The sequence below is a fragment of the Suillus discolor genome (genome assembly GCF_016758755.1).
Source record: "Suillus discolor strain FC423 chromosome Unknown F5147scaffold_1, whole genome shotgun sequence".
Taxonomy (NCBI): Eukaryota; Fungi; Basidiomycota; class Agaricomycetes; order Boletales; family Suillaceae; genus Suillus; species Suillus discolor.
In genome coordinates, this window is record NW_024541248.1 from 1257901 (window position 1) to 1278949 (window position 21049).

Genomic DNA, 21049 nt, shown 5'->3' on the forward strand with positions numbered 1-21049 from the left:
CTGTTGTTGCAACGTATGCATCGTCGTTGTGCAAGACTGCGACGATCTAACTTTTGGTCCATGCTGGCTAAATGGTGGCTTCCCTCTTTCTCTGGCTCCTGCATTTTGTGCATGCCTCGCTAGTGTTTCTGACAACTAAGTTTCGAAAACGCCGATATTTACCTCCTCAATCCTTAACCGCGTACCGCAGCAAGCTACCAAAACACTTGGCAATCATTCTGGTCTCCCATGACGCGGCGAATCCAAAGCACACGGAAGAACTGTATTTGGAGTGCTTAGTTAGGGTTGTTAAATGGTGCAAAGCGTTAGGTATAGAGCAGCTTACCGCATATGATGCTGAGGGTAAACATTTTGTTGGGATGTTATTGTTATTGCTCACATCGAACGATCCTCAGGTACACTGTTGGGGTGCTCTGACATTGTCAAGGAACGCCTAACACATCATGATGATCTGCCCACCGACGAGAGTGAATCAGAAGTCGAGTATCCGTTGACCCCTCCACTATCCGAGGCCTCAGATTCAAGAAGCCATTCGCCCGACTTGGGAGATTTTCCCGTACAACTCAACGTTACAACAGTATGTTCCTTCAGGAAAGGCGCTTCGCATCATAGGCCAAGAGAAGTTGCCGTTCGCCGACGAGCGCACCGTAGGTGGATTGCTCTGCAGTCAAAAGGACTATTAACATGTCATTTACAGACAAGCACTCTCATAATCCTTTGACACTCCATATAATTTCACGCAGTGCTTCAAAGGCTGCCATTGCATCTGCTGCACGCTTCCTTTCAGATGAAGAAGTTTGCAGGCGCCAGAACAGTCAGGACCTGGACCACGTCAAGGCATACGAACTTCCCATCTCTGAATTGAACTCGATATTAGAAGGAAGGTTCACTCTGTGTTGAATTTCACCCATCTGACTTCTATACTAGGAGGTCTACCATCACCGGACTTCATGATTGTCCATGATGTCCATCTGCAGGACCCCCCGCCTCCTCTCGAACTACACGGTTTCCCTCCATGGCAGATGGCGTTAACAGAAATCCAGTAAGTTGCGGATTGACGTATTGCTGTGTCAGATTGACACTTGGCATGACACAGCCGGACTATTGCTCATGACGTCGCTCCAAACAATCCAATGGCAAGCTTAATCACTGAGGAAGCGTTCTGTCGTGCCTTAGACGAGTACGCCGGCGCTCAGTTTCGATTGGGGAGGTAATTTCATCCTGACAGTAGCCTCTTTTGGTTGTACATGCCCTGACTACTATGTCCGGCATTCGGACGTTCATCGCCTGACTGGGTACAGCATGTACATTAAATTTTGAGCATCCTAGCAAAGGCACAAGCATGTTGGTACCGACTTCCGAGCTATTAGAGGATACTTTAAATTATTATTCATTCTAATTAGAGATTGAGAGCGGTTCTCTTCAAAGGCCGGACTGAAGCGGTGTGTGATAATTTATCAATAGTACTTAGTAATGATCTAACACATGGCCACCCACCAATCTCGGGCCGCCGTTGCTGTGTGACTCTCGAATTTGAGCCTACAGGCCTAGGGTCGATTAGCAGTCTTCGTGATTATTACGACCTTGCTACTAATCTCTTACAGGTACTAGCATTTCCCCGTGGCAAGCGGCTATCAAACGTGAAACCAAATACCTGAAACTAGAAACCAAATCGGCATCAGATCCCAAGTCGAGCCGCGCTGAGAATCCAGCGCTCGCTCAGCCTTAGCAACATTTTCACATCGGTTTCACCAATTAAAATTGATATGGCAAGTCCTGTGTTTATGATATCAGCGTGCTCATATGGCTTGATCATGGCTATACTAATATTGGCCGCGAGAAGGAATACAGCATAAATACTCCCGCATCATTCTTGTTTGCACCTCAACTTTCCCCTGGACTGAGTCATGATCACCGCCAGAGTCGAGCTCGACGTTGCACAACTACCAAGGGCCTCAAGTGAACCCTTCCAAGTCGGCGCTAAATTTAAGAAAAGAATCATTGTGTGCTGCGATGGGTAAGCCGGTTATGAAATCTTGGGCGCTACCGCTATCTGACGCTGGTGTTCTTCTAGAACCTGGCAAGACGGATTGATCGTGAAGGAGGGTTGGCAGCAAACCAATATCCTGGTGCGTCGATTGTACGCATTTGGGAATTTAACACATATTTGCTTTTCAGAAACTATCGCGGGGATTGGAACATGTGGATGAACGATCGTAAGCTCATCTGTGCCATGTCCTTATTTCGTCATTCATATGCGTCGACAGGGGAGTTCTGATCCCGCAGGTCGTCTACTACCAGTGTGGCGTTGGAACTGGGCATAATATCTACTCTGAATATGTCGATGGTTCGTGGGATGAGTTCATTAGTAGTATGGAGCTAACGATCTTCCTTTGGATCAGGTGCGACAGGAGGATCCCTCGGTAAGAATATATCTCGCTCGCGGATTTTGGCAAGGATTTATGACTGTATACAGGTGAAAAGGTCCAAGAGGCTTATGCGTTCATTGCCCAGTAAGTCTTGCCGAATACATACTTAGCTACGGCTTAGACATCTCTTTGCAGAAACTACCACCCCGGTGATGAAGTAAGAGATTAGCCTGTTTCGGTCGACTTCTTCATTTCAGACTAACATCGTCATCTAAGATATTCCTCTTTGGCTTCTCTAGGGTATGCAATGTTATACTAGCATGAAATTCACTATTACTGACGTTTTTATTAGGGTGCATATACCGCACGGATGGTAGCCATGTTTATCGTAAGTAGACCTCTGTTGTCGACGCTCGTCTCAGAAACAAACCTTCATTTAGGGTGCTATCGGTGTCCTAGACCGCACCGACATGGATAGCTTTGCCAGTATATTTATTGCATACCAAAAACTTGGCAAAGAGACTGACCAAAAAGGTTTGTCACGTTGACTTTCATTATTCCGGTAATTCTGATTGCACTTCAGAGATCGAAAAGCTTGACGCATCGTTGAGCCACTGGACCTCCCCCGATTCCCCGGGCAAGAGAAGAGCTCACTCTGATAATAACTCTTTCTCCATAAAGTGAGCTTCATCGGTTGATCCACGGCAGCAACAATGACTGAGATGCGTCTTCAGGTGTGTCGGTGTTTTTGATACTGTCGGTTCGGTCGGTCTACCTGAAGAGTTGACGCATAAGTCGCCTTCCACAAAATCTATTTTTGGCTTTCCCAACAACGAACTTGGGGAACATATTGAACGTGCATATCATGCGCTTGCTATCAACGAAACCAGACTAGACTTCGTAAGTTCGAATACTGACCCACGGAATTTCGTTCATCATCTATTCTAGGACTGCTGCAAATTCGTGCAAACGGACGGCGGACGACGGAAAGGGCAGATTTTGAAACAGGTGATTGTATTTTGATTGGCTTGTAGATTTTTACTCATAGTTCTTCACAGTGCTGGTTTTCTGGTAAGATTTGGGACAATACCGTGACAATTCTTGTGCATATCTCATCGATGAACATATGTACATCATAGGTGAACATTCAGACGTAAGCGATGAACATTCATTATCTCAACCATCTGCTGATTGTCTAAACCAATAGATCGGAGGTGGCTGGCAAAAACATGACTTATCTGACATAACTCTTGCGTGGATGGTGGTGAGTGTCTGAGTCTATGGTGCGATTGCTTCTGAATACGTCGCTCACTATGCAGGCCAATATTGGTGACATGTTGTCCATTGATACTGCATACATCTCATCGCTATCGGATCCAGTGGCGCCTTGGGGAGAGCAGCCCCCACACGAGTAAGTCGACAGGTATATCATAATGTTCATTCAGAACCACGCTCATATGATTATTGCAGTTCACGCACCGGTATATTCGTATTATCGGAGGCAAATGTCAGAAAACTTCCAATAGTCACGGATGACATCACGCACGAAACAATCCACCCCTCTGTTCTCCGACAGAAACATTCAATTTCATTCAATCACGCTATTCTTTGCAACTTGCTACCTCTGGAGGAAGAGCTACAGAAGAAATGGTCATATATTGAAGGGAAACACGATTTGAACCACCAGGTAAACGGAGTGGTGCACACGCGATTAGTCTCTTGGACCTTCGGCTCGGCCAGGCAGGCAGACCGTGTGGGAACACACTCGGATCGTTACATCTCTGAGACACAAGTTACAACATCTCAGACTACGAATGATCATACACATACATCTCTGTTCGGAAGCCTCCGGCACATGTTGGGCCCCTTAGCGCAGTTATGAATAGCTAGTCTTTGTTACTGCTACTTCATGGATTCGAATTACGTTAATCTTATTATACATATACCATGTTTTTCTATTTCACTCAACGCGCGCGCGGTGCATGTACCATGTTATGGTTGCAAGTAAATGAGGTCGGAGCTTTGTACTAATTATGCGGCGTTCGGCTCTTAGAGCTGTGCTTACTGCTTGTTGGAGGCAGGAATATTTTGTTTTAGTGCTAGTCCACTACTCGGATGTCTTGAACAGTTCTTATTCTTTGGGCATCCTTTCGTCTCTTCCCTTGAAGCACAAAATACATTTAAAGACATGCTTTCAGAGGACGACATCTATCGCGGCAAGGTGCCCTCTGCCCTACCTATCATTGCGGAGTCGGTGGCACCTGCATCATCTACTTCATCATTGACATCATCCGGGTCCTTCATCGCGGGTCGCTTGGGAGCTCTTGCTGCTGTATTAGAGAATGCAATCACCCGTTGGGCTCGAAGGAGAAGTTCATCAGCTTCAACTTCTTCATCATCCCATAGTTCTACATCTTTCCACTCTTCTATCTACACGCCTTCTCGCCATCGCCATAGTCGTCGGCGCAAGAGACCAACAAGCTTCGCTAACATGCGTTCCACACATTCCGAACGTGAGGTAGCTGCTCGTCTTAGGGTCAGACAGGAAATTAGACGTGTTGATAGAGGGTTCACCCTATACCTGCCACCTGGTTTGAATCCCGAGATCACTATGACCCGGTTGTCGGAATCTTTGGATCGACCTCAGAAGTCTATCTCTCTACCTGATGTCCTCAACCGTTTGGAGGCTGCATTGAAGAAGGCGTCAAGGGCAAAAAAGGGCAAAGGGAAACAACGTCAATTCAGCCTTGGCACACCTCCGCTTTTCCCGCATCATGATTATATGTCTAATGGTGTGCTCGAGCGACCTGCGTCTTTCAGTGACCTCTCCTCCGCCTTGCTGTCTTCCGTTCAAGGGAAACAGAAAGAATTCTCCTCAGGGAATCGTACGCCCAACGAATCAGCTCCCAGAGGCTCGCTCGAGCTCAATCGAGCTCCCAAAGCCTGGTGGCTTGACGTCGCCAGTCCCACTTGGGACGACTTACAAGCAATTGGCAAGGTAGGTGCATTCGTGTTGTCAGCATGCCATGCTGATGTAATGAGTAGCTCCTACATATTCATCCTCTTACACTTGAGGATATTCTCCAACAAGATCCGCGCGAAAAAATGGAGCTCTTCTCAAGACTGGGTTATTATTTTATCTCGTTTCGAACTATACAGAATGCAGCCGTCACGCAGCTGGGTGATGATGTTTACAAGGCTGACAACGGTGCTTTAAGAGAGGCTAACATATACGTGGTGGTATTCAAGGAAGGTATTTGCACGGTAGGTTCGCATTTTACATTGGGCTTGTGAAGACCATGCTCAACGACGTTTAGTTTTATTTCGCCGATGTCTCAGGTAGGCCTGTATATTAGTAGAAAGACTCGATGCTTAACCTTGTCCAGAACACATAGAGAAAGTTAGGAATAGACTTCAACTTCTCCAGGACTCCTTCAATATGTCATCAGGTAACTATTGTATGAATTGCATGTTGTTCACACTGACGTACTTCCAAGACTGGATTGCTCATGGCGTATTGGACTCTGTTGTGGATTCATTCTTTCCATTCCTCAATGAGATCGAGCAACAAGTTCTAGCTGTAGAAGCTCTCGTATTTTCGAGCAACGACGTCTCTCATACTTCGTCGACAAACACTCTTGTTGATCTCATTCATATACCTACGGATGACCAATGTGATTCCAACATCGAAAAACTATCAGTTATCCCTTCGAAAGAAATGGGAGAAACACCTCCCAGCTACTTTCCTCGATTCACCCAGCCACTATTCTTCCGACGTTTAAAGTGCAGCCTTCAAAATCTGCGGAATACTTTTGCAACGACCCGTAAGGCCAAAACACAAGCGACGACAACAAACACATTACTGCGCATGGCCAGGGCGAGAAGACTTGTTACTTCCTTGACCCGTCTTCTTGCTACAAAGTCGGAGGTCATATCGCAAATTCGCAAACGCTTTCTGATCGGTGGACGACAAACAACATCCCCTCAGGGGAACGTCGACCTTGAAATCGCAATGTACATGGGGGATGTCCAAGGTAAAGAGCTGTCTCGACCGTTCGCGATGCAACTGAGCTGTTTTGTAGATCATATATTGACTTTGCAGCAATCCCTTCACCACTATGAGCACATGCTCAGCGATTCTCACCCTGCATATCTGACTCAACTACAAACTCGTCTCGCTATGAACAAAGGATACACTGACAAGGCCATTTTGGTGTTGTCTCTCATTAGCATTGGGATTTTGTGCCTTCAAATTCCGATCGGTATGTTATCAGCTGTCCTCTAGCGTCATCATTGGCTTTTACTTTTCCATAGGGTTATTTTCACAAAACATCAAGATTCCGAAGAATAGCATTCATCCTCCGGGCCCTTACAATTATTTCGTCATGGTCATACTTTTTTTGCTTAGCATTGTGACTGTTTTTCTCGCTACCGTGCGGCGCTGGTGGAATCAAGCGAAACGTACTCGATCAAGGCTTTCATAGGGATTCTTCATCATGATATTTGCTGTTAATGCCTTCATGACCCTATAAACCGGTGTTGAACCTAATCTAAAACATCAATATCGTTATGTGGTTTACAGCAGTCAAAATATGGGTATGTAAATTTTGTGTACATTGTAATGGAAAGCAATATAGATGTGCAAGCTTCAAGCACTTTCCGATATCGAACGAATCATTGACTTTAAGAATCTCGTTTGGTGCCACACAATGTAAGAACCTGTTCGGTCTCTTCTAGAACGGCTTTAACTAACCGATGATAATTATAGTCAATATCAGGGTCTCTCGACAGGCTGCAAACATGAGGACGAATACTCACCCTTTTCTCGATACTGTCCATGTTTCTGCTCGAGCTGCTTATATCCTTCTCGCAGTTTGTCCTCTTGATCCCGGATCACCTCGTCCTCGCGTTGTAGCTTCTCAGCCTCCAAGCGCAACCTGGTCAGGGTCTGCGTGACATTTCGACGTAGAGTCTTCATGCCAGCAAGTTCTTCATGATACGTCGCACAAATGGCATCCCATTCTCGGTCTCACGGATAGACTGGTGAACCTCCAACGCCACTGGATATGGGAAATAAACCTACCAGCATGCTCGATTTCACCCGCCGCAGCGTTATACTTCGAAACCTGGTCGGCCCAGTCGCGGTCCATCGCCCAAGATACGGTCTTAGCGGAGAACGCCATACTCAGGCGCAAGTCATTGTTGCTGCGTTTGAGGCTACTGCGTCTACGAAGCGTATTTGGTTGAGGAGGGGAGTCGCTGGTAGGTTCGTCTTCGGAAGGAGGTGTGCTTACTCCCTCATCTTCTACGAGGTGAACACAGCCAGGCTCAATGTTCTGCATCTGAGGAGCGGCTACGGGACTCTCGACCATGTTCAAGAAAACTGCTGAAGTGGAACCATGGTACGGATGAGGCAATGGTTCAGGCGAAATGATCGATAATTTGCTGGCCGACATTGCTGCTGAGCAGTTGCTGGGATCGGTACCGACTTCTGATGCTTCAGGAATGACGTGCATAGCGCGCGTGATTTCATGAAGACCCGTCTCGGCAAATCTTCGTGCATCATACGACATACTCCTGGAGTGCTTGTGTTGCCGCGTGCGGATATTGCTGCTGTCTCGAACTCTGCTCTCCTGAGTACTACTGTGATCATCGAACCTGCTCTCATGTGCGGTGAAAGTCGCGTGTACTTGGGTATCCATGGCCTCCTGATGTATACTTTCGTGGACCCTGCTTTCGTATGACTGATTTTGATGATGCGAATGACTCTCGTTTAGGATGATGGAGCTCGCAACGGGAGAAGGTTTGTGATCGCTTTGTACAGAACTCGCCTTGGAGGAGCGAGCGCGTCGGGGAGATGTCGGGAGAGCTTTTGATGTGGAATGATCAGAGTGTGCTGCTGAGCGACGGGAATGGGTAGACTGGGTGGATGGACGACGAGATATGGTGTGTTGATGAGGAACCATATTTGTGCAGCGATCACAGCAGAATGAATTGCGTGGGCGGATGGAGTCGCCCACGGGCACCTTCTTAGATTCATCAGGCTCACCGTGCAGGCGGATCCACTTCTCCATCTCTTTTAATCTGAAATCTAGTGGCGCATGGATGGACAAGAAGGGAACCTTCGCAGAAGGCCTGCTGGCGGAATAAGAATGAGCTAGCCTCTGGCACTTTCTAATCATCCTATCCTTGAGGTGCCGTATTTCAAGGATACGGTCCCAAGATGCATCGAGCTTTTTAGCGAGCTCAGATTTCTCTGCTTTGAGCAGGCGAGCGTATAGCTGAGCAGTGCGGGGAGGTAAAAGCACCTGCAGTACGCCTGATTGAGAGTTATCAAAAGAGAAAGTTGTTATCCCCACCTTGAGCTCATTTGGAGTGTCTGTGCACTGGAGAAAACGCCATCCGGTTTTTTTTGTAGCCTCATCTGAAGGCTCTAGTTGACCTCTGATTGGACTGGCATGAAGGTATTCCAACGGAGGGAGTGTAGCAGTGCTGGCAGTTGAATCTCTGCGCATCAGAGTCAGGAAAGCGGAACGGAGAGAGACTTTATTATAAAGGGAATATTATGCATATGACTCAAGCGAGATTCTCATTGTTCAATCGGTTGCTTGTTGAATGTACCTGTTTGTTGACAAGCTTTGTACACACTTCTGAGAATTTTTTACATAAATGAATTGTCCAACGGGTCAGACCGGTCATTATGCATATATATAATCAATCGTATGTATGTGTAGCTGTGTGTAATAAGTATTCAAGGCTATGAAACATGCGGATTCGTCATTGATTCGAGGGTAAGCTGCTGTGCAGAACCGAAACGTGGACCCTTCATGGGGATCCCTGTCCGATGTACCGTAGACCAAATTCAGTCCGCGAAATTCTTTCTAGTCACTGCAGTGGTTGTTCAACAATTCAGAGTTGCGATGAAAGAACGTTCAACGCCGGGAAGTTCGTGGTTTTCACTTGAGGAATTAGGTGAATAAAATGGGCATGTCCCTTTTCCGCTCCTGTCACAGAAGAGGGGCACATTACTCATCCGGCAAGCGCACGATAGCCTCGAGTTGTCAGGGAATGATGAAGTGTCGTCGCGAAGCATTCAAGTTTGAGTATTAAGTACGTGTCGATAGTACTTACTATTAGTATCATTGAGCCTGCTGTGTTGATGAATGAATCTTGGTTCGAATAATTACGAGGGGTTGTTCAAGCGCTGATGGCACCGCCCACAACGCGTCTACGGTGTGTCTGGAGCACTGTCTGACGTTGTGAAACACTCCTCAAGAGCGCGTCGCAATTGTTTGGATTTGTTTGCAAAATCGACGTTTTCGGAAGAACCGATAATTGTCCCCAAGTTGTGTTTTTGGACGTTGGCAAAGAAATGCAGTCCACTACTCCTCCGACGTTCAACCTCTTTGGAAACAAGGATACTTCGTCAGACAAGAAAGATGCCAGCACATGTATGTTCTTTTGAATGCCTCCATCGTTTTGCTCATCAAAGATGCTCCTTTGTATAGTACCTGCGACCGGTCTCTTCGGCCTGAAGCCTGCAACCGCGGCAGCTACTACCCCTACATGTGAGTTATCTGCGTTTAGTATATATGACCCATCTGACGGATATTGCGCAGCGTCAACACCACCAGTCAATTTGTTTGGTGCAAAGAACGCCTCTTCTGCAACCACAGCCCCTGCAGGTGAGATCACGTTTTACAGATGAATTAGGTCTGTCCTCAGCAGTCACACAGCGCCTGTGACCAACTTGTTTGGTGGTAAATCCACAACCACCGCCACGACAAGTAAGTATGTCTTATTGGCAAACCCTGTCTACGACCTCATTTCCCCCAGCCACACTACAAGGGCAATCAACCCTTGGGCTGTCTAAGGAATCTGAAAAGCCAAAAGATGGTATGAGCAGTTTCCGATAAAATGATCCTCCATCCATTCATTCCTACTGTTAGCAACCACCGCTACCGCCACTTCAGTAGTAGTGCCTCCACCATCGGCACTCAGGGGGAAAACCATCGAGGAAATAGTAAACAAGTGGTCATCTGAATTGGAAGTGCATGTCCGGGAGTTCAACAAGTTCGCTGGCGAAGTCGCTGTATGGGATCGGGCCTTGATGGAAAATGGTAACAACGTATGTTTGCTCCGCATTTATCGAATCCGTCGTCTGACAATATATGATACAGCTGGCTACTCTGTTTACCCATGTCCAGACTGTAGAACGAGAACAAAATGACATCGATCAAGCTCTTGACCATATCGAGCAACAGCAGAAGGATCTCTCCGCGACGCTGGATGCGTACGAGCGATCTGCTGAAGAACTTTTTGGAGAAAGCGGTACTTTGAGGGCGCTCGATACTGGACCTGCTGACACTGAGCGGGATAAAAAGTGAGTCCTAATATTACTTCGGGTCGAGACTGCACGATTTTGACTTCCGTTCCCCATCAGTTATATGCTGGCAACAGAGCTGCATGCTCATCTGGATGATTTATCTGGATCGTTGACACAGATGATTGATTCGGTCAATGCGCTATCTCTAATACCGAATGGGTCACAAGGGACAGTTGGCAACGATGATCCCATGATGCAGATATCTCAGATCTTGAGCAGCCATTTGGATAGCCTGCAGTGGATCGATGGGGCTGTGCGCGAAGTCGAGGGCAAGGTAAATGAGGTGGAGAGGCGCGTGCGAGAAGCGGGTGGAGTAAACACGGTAACAGGAAGCGGTGCGACAAAGACCAGGGGCTTTGGGTTAAACCGGTGAACTTCAGTGTCACTACTTACTGTCCTATAATATTGGTATGTTCTTGCAAGCTATATGAGTTACAAAATGATTCCTGGTCCATGCAGCGTTAACATCAAACCTCATGTATTACCGCTCTATATATACCCTTGAGAGCATGTTACTGCTACCATTGTGAATATGATATTTGCACCATTTCCCTACTCCCACTTGGAGTCGTATTGACCGTGCAGAAGGTATCGGCGGCAACGTACGTAAAACACGTGGGATTACATCTGATTACATACCCGGTTGGCCAGAGCGGCGGTAATAGTCTTCCCAGGTCCAACACACCTCCAGCTCGCGGTATACACACTGGACCTCTATACATGTCGTCAACGTTGAAAAAATATGAAAATTTTCTCGTGAAAAACGTCTCTACCATCTCTACCCTCGAATCCTCGCTGAGGTCTGTAACATGGTTTCTACCTGGACGGTTCAAAGACGCCGATCTTGCTTCGGAGGGTCGTCAGTATTAACATTGCTATAATTCTTTGTTTGGTTCAAGCAATAACGTGCGGTCTTAGTGTCTGCGATACTCCATGTATCCAGCATGTATCATGATACCCTTCTGGCCAGAGTTGTGCAGAGTGACCCTCATTGGAAGCCTATCCTTCCCACCCCCTTGCACACGCGCTATACCCGCGCCTGGTCAGACAAGGTCACATTATACAAATGGGCTGCTCGATCTTTAGAGCTTATTCGCTTTACTCAACTTCTTGTTGAAATGTTACTTCGGAGGAAAGTCTCAGACAAGAACCGGTGGAGAGGTATTGTGTTCCTCGAAACTGTGAAGTAAGTTACAAGGTTGATCTAACTACCCTGAGCTCACGTCTGAATTTACTTCTAAAGAATGATTCTACGGTTCACGTTACTCAAAGTCACGACAAGACCACTTTTGTCTCCTCCAATTCCAGAACGCGACATTGATCCAGCATCGATGCCCCCTAGCTCTACGCACACTTCTCCGACGCTTGCACCCACTTCTCCATCTCCGTCTTCCCCGCCTACTCCGGATCACCTGAAGAATAATCACATTCCCTTACAGCCAAATGCTTTAATGCTCACCCCCGCACCACCTGCCCGTGCTGACACATCAGTGGAGGATTATCTCCTCCCTAAAGCTCTTACAACGTCATCTGTCAAGCCCTCTATGCTACTGATGAAGCCTATGTCATCACCCTTGGAGTGGGTTTCCGAGTGCATCTATATCATTCGCCCCTTGGTTTATGGTGAGTGCAAAGCACGGGCCGGGATCTGACATGCTCACGACTTACTTGTAGCGAGTATGTTAAGCACCAAGAAACACGAGGGCAAGGCTCTCGTGACTGCCTTTGCGATGGAACTTATCTCTCGTAGTTTGAGGCGGATGCCATCACATTCTGCAGATCTAGAACGTGAAGAATATGCCCGCAGGGACAGGGATATTCTCTGGTACCTTCTGCGTGGCTCTGTATGGGAGACGTATTCGAGGTTTGTACATTTTATGCCACTTTTGCTGAAGCATAATATCACGAACCTTTTTAGACCCAAGGTTGAGGCTGTTGTGGAGAAGACCGCTAATACGCCAATACTTGGAATCCTCAGTTCTCTCGTGAAGGATTGGATACCTCTTGTCGATGAATATTATTATTGTGAGTATTTTTGATGGATCCTTGCTCTCGCTGACAGTGACTGGCGCCAGATACTGCTCCTTAAATGCTAGCGTGCTATCGATGTCATGTACAATGTTGTACCTATGCACTTAAACATTGCTGTAGTGTTGGTGTCTTGGCGTTTTGCCTTTACCTTTTCAGGAAACAAGCGAACTCTTGTCAGTAACCTTGCACGAACCTATCGGTGTTGATGCGACTATACAGAGACATATATTTGGATTTCCCGCTGTCTCACTCTTCCCTCAGTCCGTTATATCCGACTGAGGGTGAGTTTTCTGTTTTCTTCGCGCCGTACCTAGATCACTCATATATGCACTTACTGATATCGGGGATACTGATATCAGGTGTCTATGTAGATTTATTAATCGGGACCGTAGTGCCCGGAGTTCCGCGATTCCCGTCCTTTACTGGTCAGCGTTTTCAGTGCCATCATGATGTACACGATTGCTTGGTCCATTTGAACTGGACCGTAGTACGCGGAAATTCGCGATTCGCATCCTTTAATCGGCCACATCATGATGCATGATGATCAAATACTGACTAGTACTGACGAACGTGGAGTTCTATCATGTTTTCTAGACTACCGTAATTTACGTCAAGTCAGCAAGTTTCGCAAGTACTTAGGTAGACCGAGATCGTTAATGCTTTACGACCTTTCTTACCTCCTTTAAAGCATCATGTCTGGTACTCTATCTCCAGTTCTCCCAGGTCCTCGTCGCATCGTGACTTCGCATGATGGCGACGGACAAGCCGTGGTTTCAGTTGACGGGACAGTTCATTCATCGGTGTGCACTCTATCCAAGTTTACTATACTAGTAGGACATGAGAATGACTTATCATCGTCTCAAACCTAGGTGATGATAGAAGGCTTGAATGGTCATCGAACGGGCACATTCTGGGCGTCTACTGATGGTCTGCCAACGAATGACAACAATTGTTCGTGAGTAGTGTACTTGAAATATCCTAGCCCAGTATTTTCAATCACACGCAATAGGGAGGACGGCGGAGCCCGTCAAGTGGGTGACTTCGGATTATTTGCAAGTAATACGACCAACTTCATATACAGTGATCTTGGTCCCGGAGTTCGTACTCCGATGGTGCGTAGAGTTGTCTGATACATACGAAATTGATGGAAGTAGAAGAACAGCATCGGACTCCCTCGATCGACTATAACATCCTGAGTACGTATACGCTTCGCCGTGCACGACGTACCCTGACTGAAGTATATCATGGATAGTCCACGGGGAACTCATTTTGATAACAGACGATGGAAAAGAAACCCACCTCAAGAACGCAGGAGATGTTGTGATTCAGAAGGGGACAAATCACGCTTGGAGAAACCCTGGGACGGAATGGACACGGTGGGCGACCGTTCTGATCGATGCGAAACCAGCGGTGGTAAATGGACAGGAGCTGGGATTGTTTTTTGGAGATTGACAAGTAAATTCGAAAGATCTGTATCACTGAAGTAGGTGTCCACATAAAGTATTGTTTGAACAGGTTACTGAACGTGTTCCTTACTCAGACATGAAACATTCAAGGCTGAGCATCGATTGAGTATTATAAGTAGTGTCTGGTATGCACATACTAGCTCTCCATGCGAGGAAGACGATCGTTCCTCCTTTGTTGCACCAGGGGAAAATATATCACTGAAGGTTGACAAACAGGCCACCGTCCACTAGTAGTTGCGCGCCGGTGACATACTTTGCGAGATCGCTGGCAAGGAACACCATAGGCCCAGCTATGTCGTCGGGAGCTATATTTAGATCAAACTTCAGTAACAGCGGGCACCCATATTTTCAGCTGAACCGTACCACCAAGTCTCCCAAGCACAGTCCTTTTGATCGTATACTCCCGCTTTTCTTCATTCGCAAGGTCCTCTTTATTGATGTCTGTGGCAATCGTGCCAGGAAGTATAGCGTTGCAGCGTATGTTATACTTCCCAAGAGCGATAGCACAACTTTGCATCATCGACAAGATACCTGCCTTTGTCGGTGTGTAGTGACTACGCATTTTAAAAGGTTAAGTCTCGTTCATCGATGTATCAAGATACGAACCATTGGAATCCACCACCCACGAGCGCTGAAATGGAAGCCAGACCGATGATAGACCCGCCTTGGGGGACCTGGCTCTTCATTTGATTTGCCACCGCTGCACGAAACGCGATATCACCTTAGAATCATATTAATGTTACAGTCACGAGGGTACACACCTTGCACCACGTAAAAGGATCCATCCAAATTTACTTGTCGGGTACGTTCCCATATAGCATGGGGCATCGTCAAGAACTCAGCGAATGGACAAATTCCCGCATTACTGACGAGCACATCTGGTCTGAGCATTAGTTAAGATATATCTTGTTTTACAAGTCCTACCGATTCGTCCGAACGCTTCGACGCCTGCTTCGACGATCTATTTCGGATATTGTGAGAACTCGAACAGTTGGTCGTTTATAATTTAAATAGCGCACCTTTTGTGAAGTTTCCGAATTCGCGATATCACCGGGCACACCGACTACTTGACAGTGATTGTGAGTCGTCACATATATTTCTTCTTTCAAAGACTGAAGCTCCACTTCGGTTTCCTGGTCTCCAAAGTAATGCAATATTAAACCAATTGCTCCATGTTTGGCCGATTCGACCGCGCATGCTCGGCCAATACCTCGAGACGATCCAGTTATGCACACGATCTTGTTCGCTAGCAAAGCCATAGTCAAACGACTCAAAGAATTTATCTCTTTATATACAGCGCCATCCGGAATTCCGGGCCCCATGAAGTACGGGTAGACGGTGTCGACCGGTCCGCGAACTGGGTCTTCTATCATCTTGTGCTCCTCATGACCTTTGCACAAGTTCATCACACCTCCTTTCGATATCTAAAATTTGGGAACGTGACTGGCCATTGGGACTGTTATTCGGCTACTGCTCCCCGCTTTGGGTTTATAAGGACCTATGATACTGGGAAATGGGTATTCTGCAAGCACACTCTCCCCTCCCGACTTAAATTTATCATGGGACAAGCCAAGATGTGTGTCTGATTATCTTAAAACGTCACGAGGATCTTAAAAGTTCTTTATTTTACAGCTACTATGACTCTGACGCCGACCTAGGTGTCCTGAGCAACAAGAAGATTGTGTTCCTCGGGCAAGTCCTTGAGTCCGCTAGTGTATTCGGACCCCGTTCATTTCATTTCTTAGCTTTGGAAATCAGGGGTCTGCACAAGCGCAGAACTTACGCGATAGTGGTATCCCCAATGATCAAATCCTGATTGCCAACCGGGTAGATTCGTATGCTGAGACTGCGAAAGCCAAAGGCTTTCACGTCGAACACGACTTTGCAACAGCTGCTGAAGTTGCAGATGGTATGCATGAATTTGTGCTGTTCAACTCTAACTAATTGCAGGAATCCCTAGTGCTTTTTATCCTGATACCAGACCAGGTTCAACCCCGCGTGTTCAATGAGCAATTCTCGCCTAAGTTGAAGAGTAATGCCACCATTGTTGTTGCTTCCGGGTACAATGTTTTCTTCAACTTGTTAAAATTCCAGCCAGGGCAGGATGTTGTTATGGTTGCGCCACGGTAAGTCGATAACTGTACCATTTTGTCGAGTTACACAATCCCTGGCTGTCGCTTTTTTACAGGATGATTGGCTCTTCAGTGCGCTCTCTCCACGAGAAGGGCCGTGGTTTCCCTTGCTTTGTTTCCGTCGAGCAAAATGGAACCGGCAAAGGCTTGGATGCAGCTCTTGCACTTTCCCGTGCCATTGGTGCAACCAAACAGGGAGCTATTGCTTCGTCAGTGCGGGAAGAGACTGTAATGGATCTCTTCGCTGAACAGGCTCTCTGGCCCAACATTATTATGATGTTCAGGTTTGAATACTACCAAATTTTCAAACGCCACCGTAAATGACATAGTTGCCGTTAGGGAAGCTTTCAATGTCCTAAAGGATGCTGGATGCTCGGACGAGGCCCTTTGCTACGAAATGTGAGTTTTCTCTCACAGACTTTATTTGTAATGAATTAATCCACTCCTAGGTGGATGTCGAAAGAACCTGCAGAGATCTTCGAGCGAGCCGCAGATGATGGTTTCGTCGCACAGGTAAGAAATATGTATGAAGTAAAATGATATATGTTACTGATGCGCGGTAAAAAAAAACAATAGCTCAAGCACCACTCTACTGTCTCCCAGTATGGTCAACTGAGTGGTTCACTCAAGCTCGAAGGAGGAGCCATGCGGGAACACTTCAAGGACATCCTGTACAACCAGGCATGATTTTTCTTTTTTAATTTCCAAACCCTGCTGAATCCTCCCGTGCAGATATTGAGCGGCAAATTCTGTGAGGCTTTCAGCCAAATTGAGGATGATCTCGACAAGGAAGGTGATACGAACCCCCTGAATGAGCTGTATAAACGATCAGAGGAGATGGAGCTCGTCAAGGCTGAGAAGCGCGTCAGAGCAAGGTTGGCTGGGCTTTTATAGACAATTTTCATCGGCCAAGCACCTGGCCCTGTGTACTACCACATTTAAGTACTTACATGTATCGTGTCCTTTGTATATACACTGTCTATCCAAAAATCACATTTAAATTTGTGGCTGTGTTGCCACATGAAGTTTTCGCATGTTTGTTCCAAATCACTGCAAGCAACTCAAACACTGTCCACCACAAGCGAAATCCACCACCAAGCAATATGGATATAGACATATCCCCCAACCGAAAATCGTGCGTCGTCCACACTCATTGTTTTGTTTCAACTTACCTACAGATATCCTCATGAGGTCTCGCAACCATTCCACTGATACCCATCGCACGAAGCGGTCTCTTCGTTCTGGGTCGCATGAGCGAGACCGTGACCGTCGTGAAAAGCGCAGAGAAAGAGATTATGACGACAAACGACGACGTAGTCGTGACAGAGGAAGTGAACGAGATTACCGTGATCGCTCGCGCGAGAGGTCCCACAGGGACCGCGATCGTGAAAAAGACAAAGACAGGCGTCATCGTGACGACGATAGACGAGAGCGGGGAGACGTTTATCGCCGTGAACGTGATGTGGGAGACCGTGACAGGCGCCGCAAGAGGGATGAAACTGATGAACCCCCGGATGAACGCTTGAAGAAGAAGAGACACGATGACATGGACGAGTCTTCTGCTGGACTTCCGCCCAAGGACAGTCCACGAAGGGGTCATGACCGTAGAGATCGCTCACGTGAACGTAGGTATCGTGACCCACGAGACGAGTTCGATGACCCCCCTCGGTTCCGGAGGGAAAGGGATCCTGCACCCGACAAACGTCCTTCCATCAATGACACTTCAATTAACGAGGAGGAGCCAGACAAGGTCTCGTTAAGGATGAGTACCCCGCCAATCAAGTACGCTACTTTCGCATCACTGTGACTTATTACTCATAATATTCAGACGACCCTCACCTACTTACGAGGCTCAAGAAGACTACAATCCTGACGAACCTAAAGAAGACGATTCGGAAGCTCGGTCGGTCTTTGTTTCTCAGCTTGCCGCTCGTCTCACGGCGCGTGACCTTGGGTACTTTTTCGAGGATAAACTCGGTGAAGGCACAGTAATGGATTCTAGGATTGTCACGGACCGGCTGTCGCGCCGCTCTAAAGGGTGTGTTCCATCACTTCCTGATATTGTTCTTGAGATCCTCATGCCTTTTGGTAGTATTGGATACGTCGAGTTCCGGTCGATTGATTTGGTAGAGAAAGCTATGTCATTGAGCGGAACAGTCGTAATGGGTCTCCCTATCATGGTTCAATTGACTGAGTCAGAAAGGAATAGGCTTCATCCAGGAGACGGGTGAGTTTTGCAGGTGTGGCGTGTTTCTATTATCTAATAGTTCATCGAGGAACCTAAATCTTCCGCCTGGCGTTCATGCGCCTCATGGAGCTATGCAGTGAGCAAACTCCTCAGCTACTCGCTCCAAAGTTGTGACGTGTTGTTTTCCAGACTTTACGTTGGTTCCTTGCATTTCAACCTTACCGAATCCGATATCAAGCAGGTCTTTGAACCCTTCGGGGAATTGGAATTTGTCGATTTGCACAGGGACCCTATGACCGGGCGCAGCAAAGGTTACGCATTTGTGCAGTAAGTGAACGTTGTCTTGCCTTTTAAGCATCCGCTAAATTTAGCAGATATAAACGTGCCGAAGATGCCAGAATGGCTCTTGAACAGATGGAAGGTTTCGAGCTTGCTGGTAGAACGGTAGGGCATTCCAAATCGCAAACTCATAGATTGTCATTCAATTTCAGCTACAGCTGAGAGTCAATACAGTCCACGAAAAGGGCACTGTGCGATACGCCCAGCAGGATTCGTTGGACGAAGCTGGCGGTGCGTTTTGATCAACGTTTCAAATTGTTTACTAATACTTTTATAGGCGGTAATTTGAACGCGGCATCACGTCAAGCACTAATGCAGAAACTTGCTAGAATCGAGCCTGCTCCGAAGCCGCAGCTTGTGTATGTAAAATTCAATTGTACCGACGGTTTATCTTACACTTATTTGCAGCAGCAAACCGAACATTCCACAAGCTATGCAGTCCCGTTCTGTCTTATTGAAGAATATGTTTGACCCAGAGGAGTGAGTTCACATTCAAGCAATCGATTTTCTTCTAACAAACTTTATTGTGCTATAGGGAAACTGAACGTGACTGGGATAAAGAGCTTGCCGACGATGTCAAAGGCGAGTGTGAAGAAAAATATGGCAGAGTAGAGGCCATCAAAGTCGAAAGGGAGACACAGGTTTGCATTCTATTCGCATTTAGCTCTTGATTCAGTTCTTGAACGTAACTGCAGGGTGAGATTTACGTCAAGTTCGACGCAATCGAATCCGCCAAGAAAGCTGTACAAGGTCTGAACGCTCGGTGGTTCGGTGGCAAACAGGTCTCTGCGGTATTTATCTCCGATGCGATAATGGCTGCACATCAATGAGCAATATCTCTACCGACTGCGGTCGCCACTCGACTGACCTTTTCTCGACTTATTCCATGCTAAAGTGATGACGGTTTGAAGATATTGATGCTTGTATGCTACAGGTCTCTATTGGCCGATTCGATTGGTATTCCCAAACTTATGCTGTGCATAGTCTTCCGGAGAAAAGATAACAAGCACAGGCAGGTTGATCGCCGATTCTTGTTCATCTCATGACGAGTTTCATTTTCTCAGAGAATTCTTTTCTTGCCGTAGATTCTCGTACTGTCTAAATCCAGTCATTGATTGCCTTTATCCTGGTGGTGAGCCTGACAAGCCTGCACTCCAGGAGCGTGGGATATCTTCAGAGTGGTCACCAGGTCATGGTATGCACAGGTACACAAGCCTCGGATGATTGGTCCAGATCTTGCGACAACGATATACAGCGATTTACATCGTTGGCGGTGCTTCGGAAAAACGGACTCCGTAAGTGCGAATGTGTCTCCTCCGCTATCTTGTGACACCATCCTGCAGCTCATGTGGTTTGGCGATATTTATGCCAGGTAGGACCTAACGGTCTAAGATAAGATGTCTGGTCACCTGAACAACTTACTCGGGATAGCACTTGTCCCTATATTATGTAGCTCGATATCAAGTTCATTATTCCAATCCCCTTGAATCTGTTTTCCTTTTGCCATTGATATTCAACATGTCTGTTCAAAAAATCAACAGCCCCGAAAGGCCGCTAGTACCTATGTACTGTATGAGCCCGAACGAGTTGATGATATGAAACTAACCAACGGGCCTCAGCGCATGCGGTGAAGATCCCGGGTCTTATCTTCTGTAGCGGGCAAACCCCTATGGACAGTACAGGCAACGTGGTCCCAGGAGACATCAAAGCCCACACTGCAAGTTCATCATGATGAACCCGTTACGTGTTGCCTGACACCCGAACTTTGCAGGCTCAATGCCTCTCTAACTTGACCGACGTATTGAATGCCGCTGGTTCGTCATGGGACAAGGTGGTGAAAGTGAACATTTACCTCAAGAGCATGGGCGACTACGCAGCTATGAACGAGGTGTATATCAAGGCTCGTCATAATCATTCCTTCTGAATGGGATTGGCTCATTGACAATATTTTTAGGCTCTCCCGGACCCTAAGCCGGCTCGTACATGTATCCAAGCTGGTGGACTGCCTTATGATGTGGACGTAGAGATCGAAGCGATTGCTGCAGTTTGATTATCATACTTGCAATTTTCCAAGAATTATGTTTAGGCTTGTCAACATGAGTTACTTACTGTTTGATTCCGAGGTGATAAGACTCTGT

At 46.8% G+C, this 21049-nt stretch overlaps 11 protein-coding genes across 11 annotated transcripts; 9 read left to right on the top strand and 2 right to left on the bottom strand.

Moving 5' to 3' along the window:
* Positions 1-32: 32 nt before the first annotated feature.
* On the top strand, positions 33-1427 carry F5147DRAFT_663436 (uncharacterized protein). Its single transcript, XM_041434890.1, has 5 exons — positions 33-342; positions 396-647; positions 698-878; positions 926-1042; positions 1097-1427. Exons 1-5 carry the CDS (start codon positions 72-74, stop codon positions 1212-1214), a joined length of 939 nt encoding a protein of 312 aa, XP_041300210.1. The 5' UTR covers positions 33-71; the 3' UTR covers positions 1215-1427.
* Positions 1428-1481: 54 nt separating this feature from the next.
* F5147DRAFT_10437 (uncharacterized protein) lies at positions 1482-4382 on the top strand. Its single transcript, XM_041428038.1, has 19 exons — positions 1482-1769; positions 1844-2017; positions 2075-2129; positions 2179-2216; positions 2268-2347; positions 2403-2423; positions 2477-2513; positions 2565-2586; positions 2646-2669; positions 2722-2757; positions 2810-2903; positions 2953-3049; positions 3104-3269; positions 3318-3377; positions 3428-3440; positions 3509-3522; positions 3577-3633; positions 3689-3780; positions 3840-4382. Exons 2-19 carry the CDS (start codon positions 1908-1910, stop codon positions 4249-4251), a joined length of 1428 nt encoding a protein of 475 aa, XP_041300211.1. The 5' UTR covers positions 1482-1769; positions 1844-1907; the 3' UTR covers positions 4252-4382.
* Positions 4383-4557: 175 nt separating this feature from the next.
* Positions 4558-6853, top strand: F5147DRAFT_741738 (uncharacterized protein; the record flags this gene model as incomplete). Its single annotated transcript, XM_041439495.1, has 7 exons — positions 4558-5367; positions 5415-5633; positions 5687-5708; positions 5756-5818; positions 5867-6403; positions 6452-6631; positions 6684-6853. 7 exons carry the CDS (start codon positions 4558-4560, stop codon positions 6851-6853), a joined length of 2001 nt encoding a protein of 666 aa, XP_041300212.1.
* Positions 6854-7052: 199 nt separating this feature from the next.
* F5147DRAFT_766727 (uncharacterized protein) lies at positions 7053-8884 on the bottom strand (the record flags this gene model as incomplete). The annotated part of the gene is made up of 3 exons (XM_041440800.1): positions 7053-7117; positions 7188-7397; positions 7453-8884. The coding sequence occupies 3 exons, from the start codon at positions 8882-8884 to the stop codon at positions 7053-7055; spliced, it is 1707 nt and encodes a 568-aa protein (XP_041300213.1).
* Positions 8885-9592: 708 nt separating this feature from the next.
* On the top strand, positions 9593-11313 carry F5147DRAFT_663462 (Nsp1-like C-terminal region-domain-containing protein). The gene is made up of 8 exons (XM_041434891.1): positions 9593-9820; positions 9878-9937; positions 9989-10054; positions 10106-10156; positions 10206-10265; positions 10319-10497; positions 10550-10752; positions 10813-11313. The coding sequence occupies exons 1-8, from the start codon at positions 9742-9744 to the stop codon at positions 11126-11128; spliced, it is 1014 nt and encodes a 337-aa protein (XP_041300214.1). The 5' UTR covers positions 9593-9741; the 3' UTR covers positions 11129-11313.
* Positions 11314-11426: 113 nt separating this feature from the next.
* On the top strand, positions 11427-13161 carry F5147DRAFT_10526 (peroxisomal membrane protein PEX16). Its single transcript, XM_041428043.1, has 6 exons — positions 11427-11614; positions 11674-11941; positions 11999-12378; positions 12430-12619; positions 12674-12780; positions 12831-13161. Exons 1-6 carry the CDS (start codon positions 11476-11478, stop codon positions 12842-12844), a joined length of 1098 nt encoding a protein of 365 aa, XP_041300215.1. The 5' UTR covers positions 11427-11475; the 3' UTR covers positions 12845-13161.
* On the top strand, positions 13138-14432 carry F5147DRAFT_10500 (uncharacterized protein). The gene is made up of 7 exons (XM_041428040.1): positions 13138-13425; positions 13475-13586; positions 13656-13741; positions 13796-13898; positions 13949-13982; positions 14039-14269; positions 14327-14432. Exons 2-6 carry the CDS (start codon positions 13479-13481, stop codon positions 14236-14238), a joined length of 531 nt encoding a protein of 176 aa, XP_041300216.1. The 5' UTR covers positions 13138-13425; positions 13475-13478; the 3' UTR covers positions 14239-14269; positions 14327-14432.
* Positions 13948-15511, bottom strand: F5147DRAFT_601175 (NAD(P)-binding protein; the record flags this gene model as incomplete). The annotated part of the gene is made up of 7 exons (XM_041432232.1): positions 13948-13982; positions 14039-14557; positions 14616-14806; positions 14859-14952; positions 15014-15130; positions 15177-15213; positions 15272-15511. The coding sequence occupies 6 exons, from the start codon at positions 15509-15511 to the stop codon at positions 14448-14450; spliced, it is 789 nt and encodes a 262-aa protein (XP_041300217.1). The 3' UTR covers positions 13948-13982; positions 14039-14447.
* Positions 15512-15811: 300 nt separating this feature from the next.
* Positions 15812-17278, top strand: F5147DRAFT_741741 (IlvN-domain-containing protein; the record flags this gene model as incomplete). Its single annotated transcript, XM_041439496.1, has 9 exons — positions 15812-15828; positions 15885-15944; positions 15998-16161; positions 16213-16378; positions 16441-16668; positions 16724-16783; positions 16834-16897; positions 16961-17065; positions 17117-17278. The coding sequence occupies 9 exons, from the start codon at positions 15812-15814 to the stop codon at positions 17276-17278; spliced, it is 1026 nt and encodes a 341-aa protein (XP_041300218.1).
* Positions 17279-17487: 209 nt separating this feature from the next.
* Positions 17488-19741, top strand: F5147DRAFT_741742 (uncharacterized protein; the record flags this gene model as incomplete). Its single annotated transcript, XM_041439497.1, has 12 exons — positions 17488-17519; positions 17576-18166; positions 18213-18422; positions 18477-18611; positions 18661-18708; positions 18762-18899; positions 18947-19016; positions 19070-19142; positions 19189-19270; positions 19320-19391; positions 19447-19552; positions 19607-19741. 12 exons carry the CDS (start codon positions 17488-17490, stop codon positions 19739-19741), a joined length of 1692 nt encoding a protein of 563 aa, XP_041300219.1.
* Positions 19742-20226: 485 nt separating this feature from the next.
* Positions 20227-21024, top strand: F5147DRAFT_10688 (Endoribonuclease L-PSP). Its single transcript, XM_041428052.1, has 4 exons — positions 20227-20481; positions 20531-20628; positions 20683-20811; positions 20866-21024. Exons 1-4 carry the CDS (start codon positions 20430-20432, stop codon positions 20959-20961), a joined length of 375 nt encoding a protein of 124 aa, XP_041300220.1. The 5' UTR covers positions 20227-20429; the 3' UTR covers positions 20962-21024.
* The last annotated feature ends 25 nt before the right edge of the window (positions 21025-21049 follow it).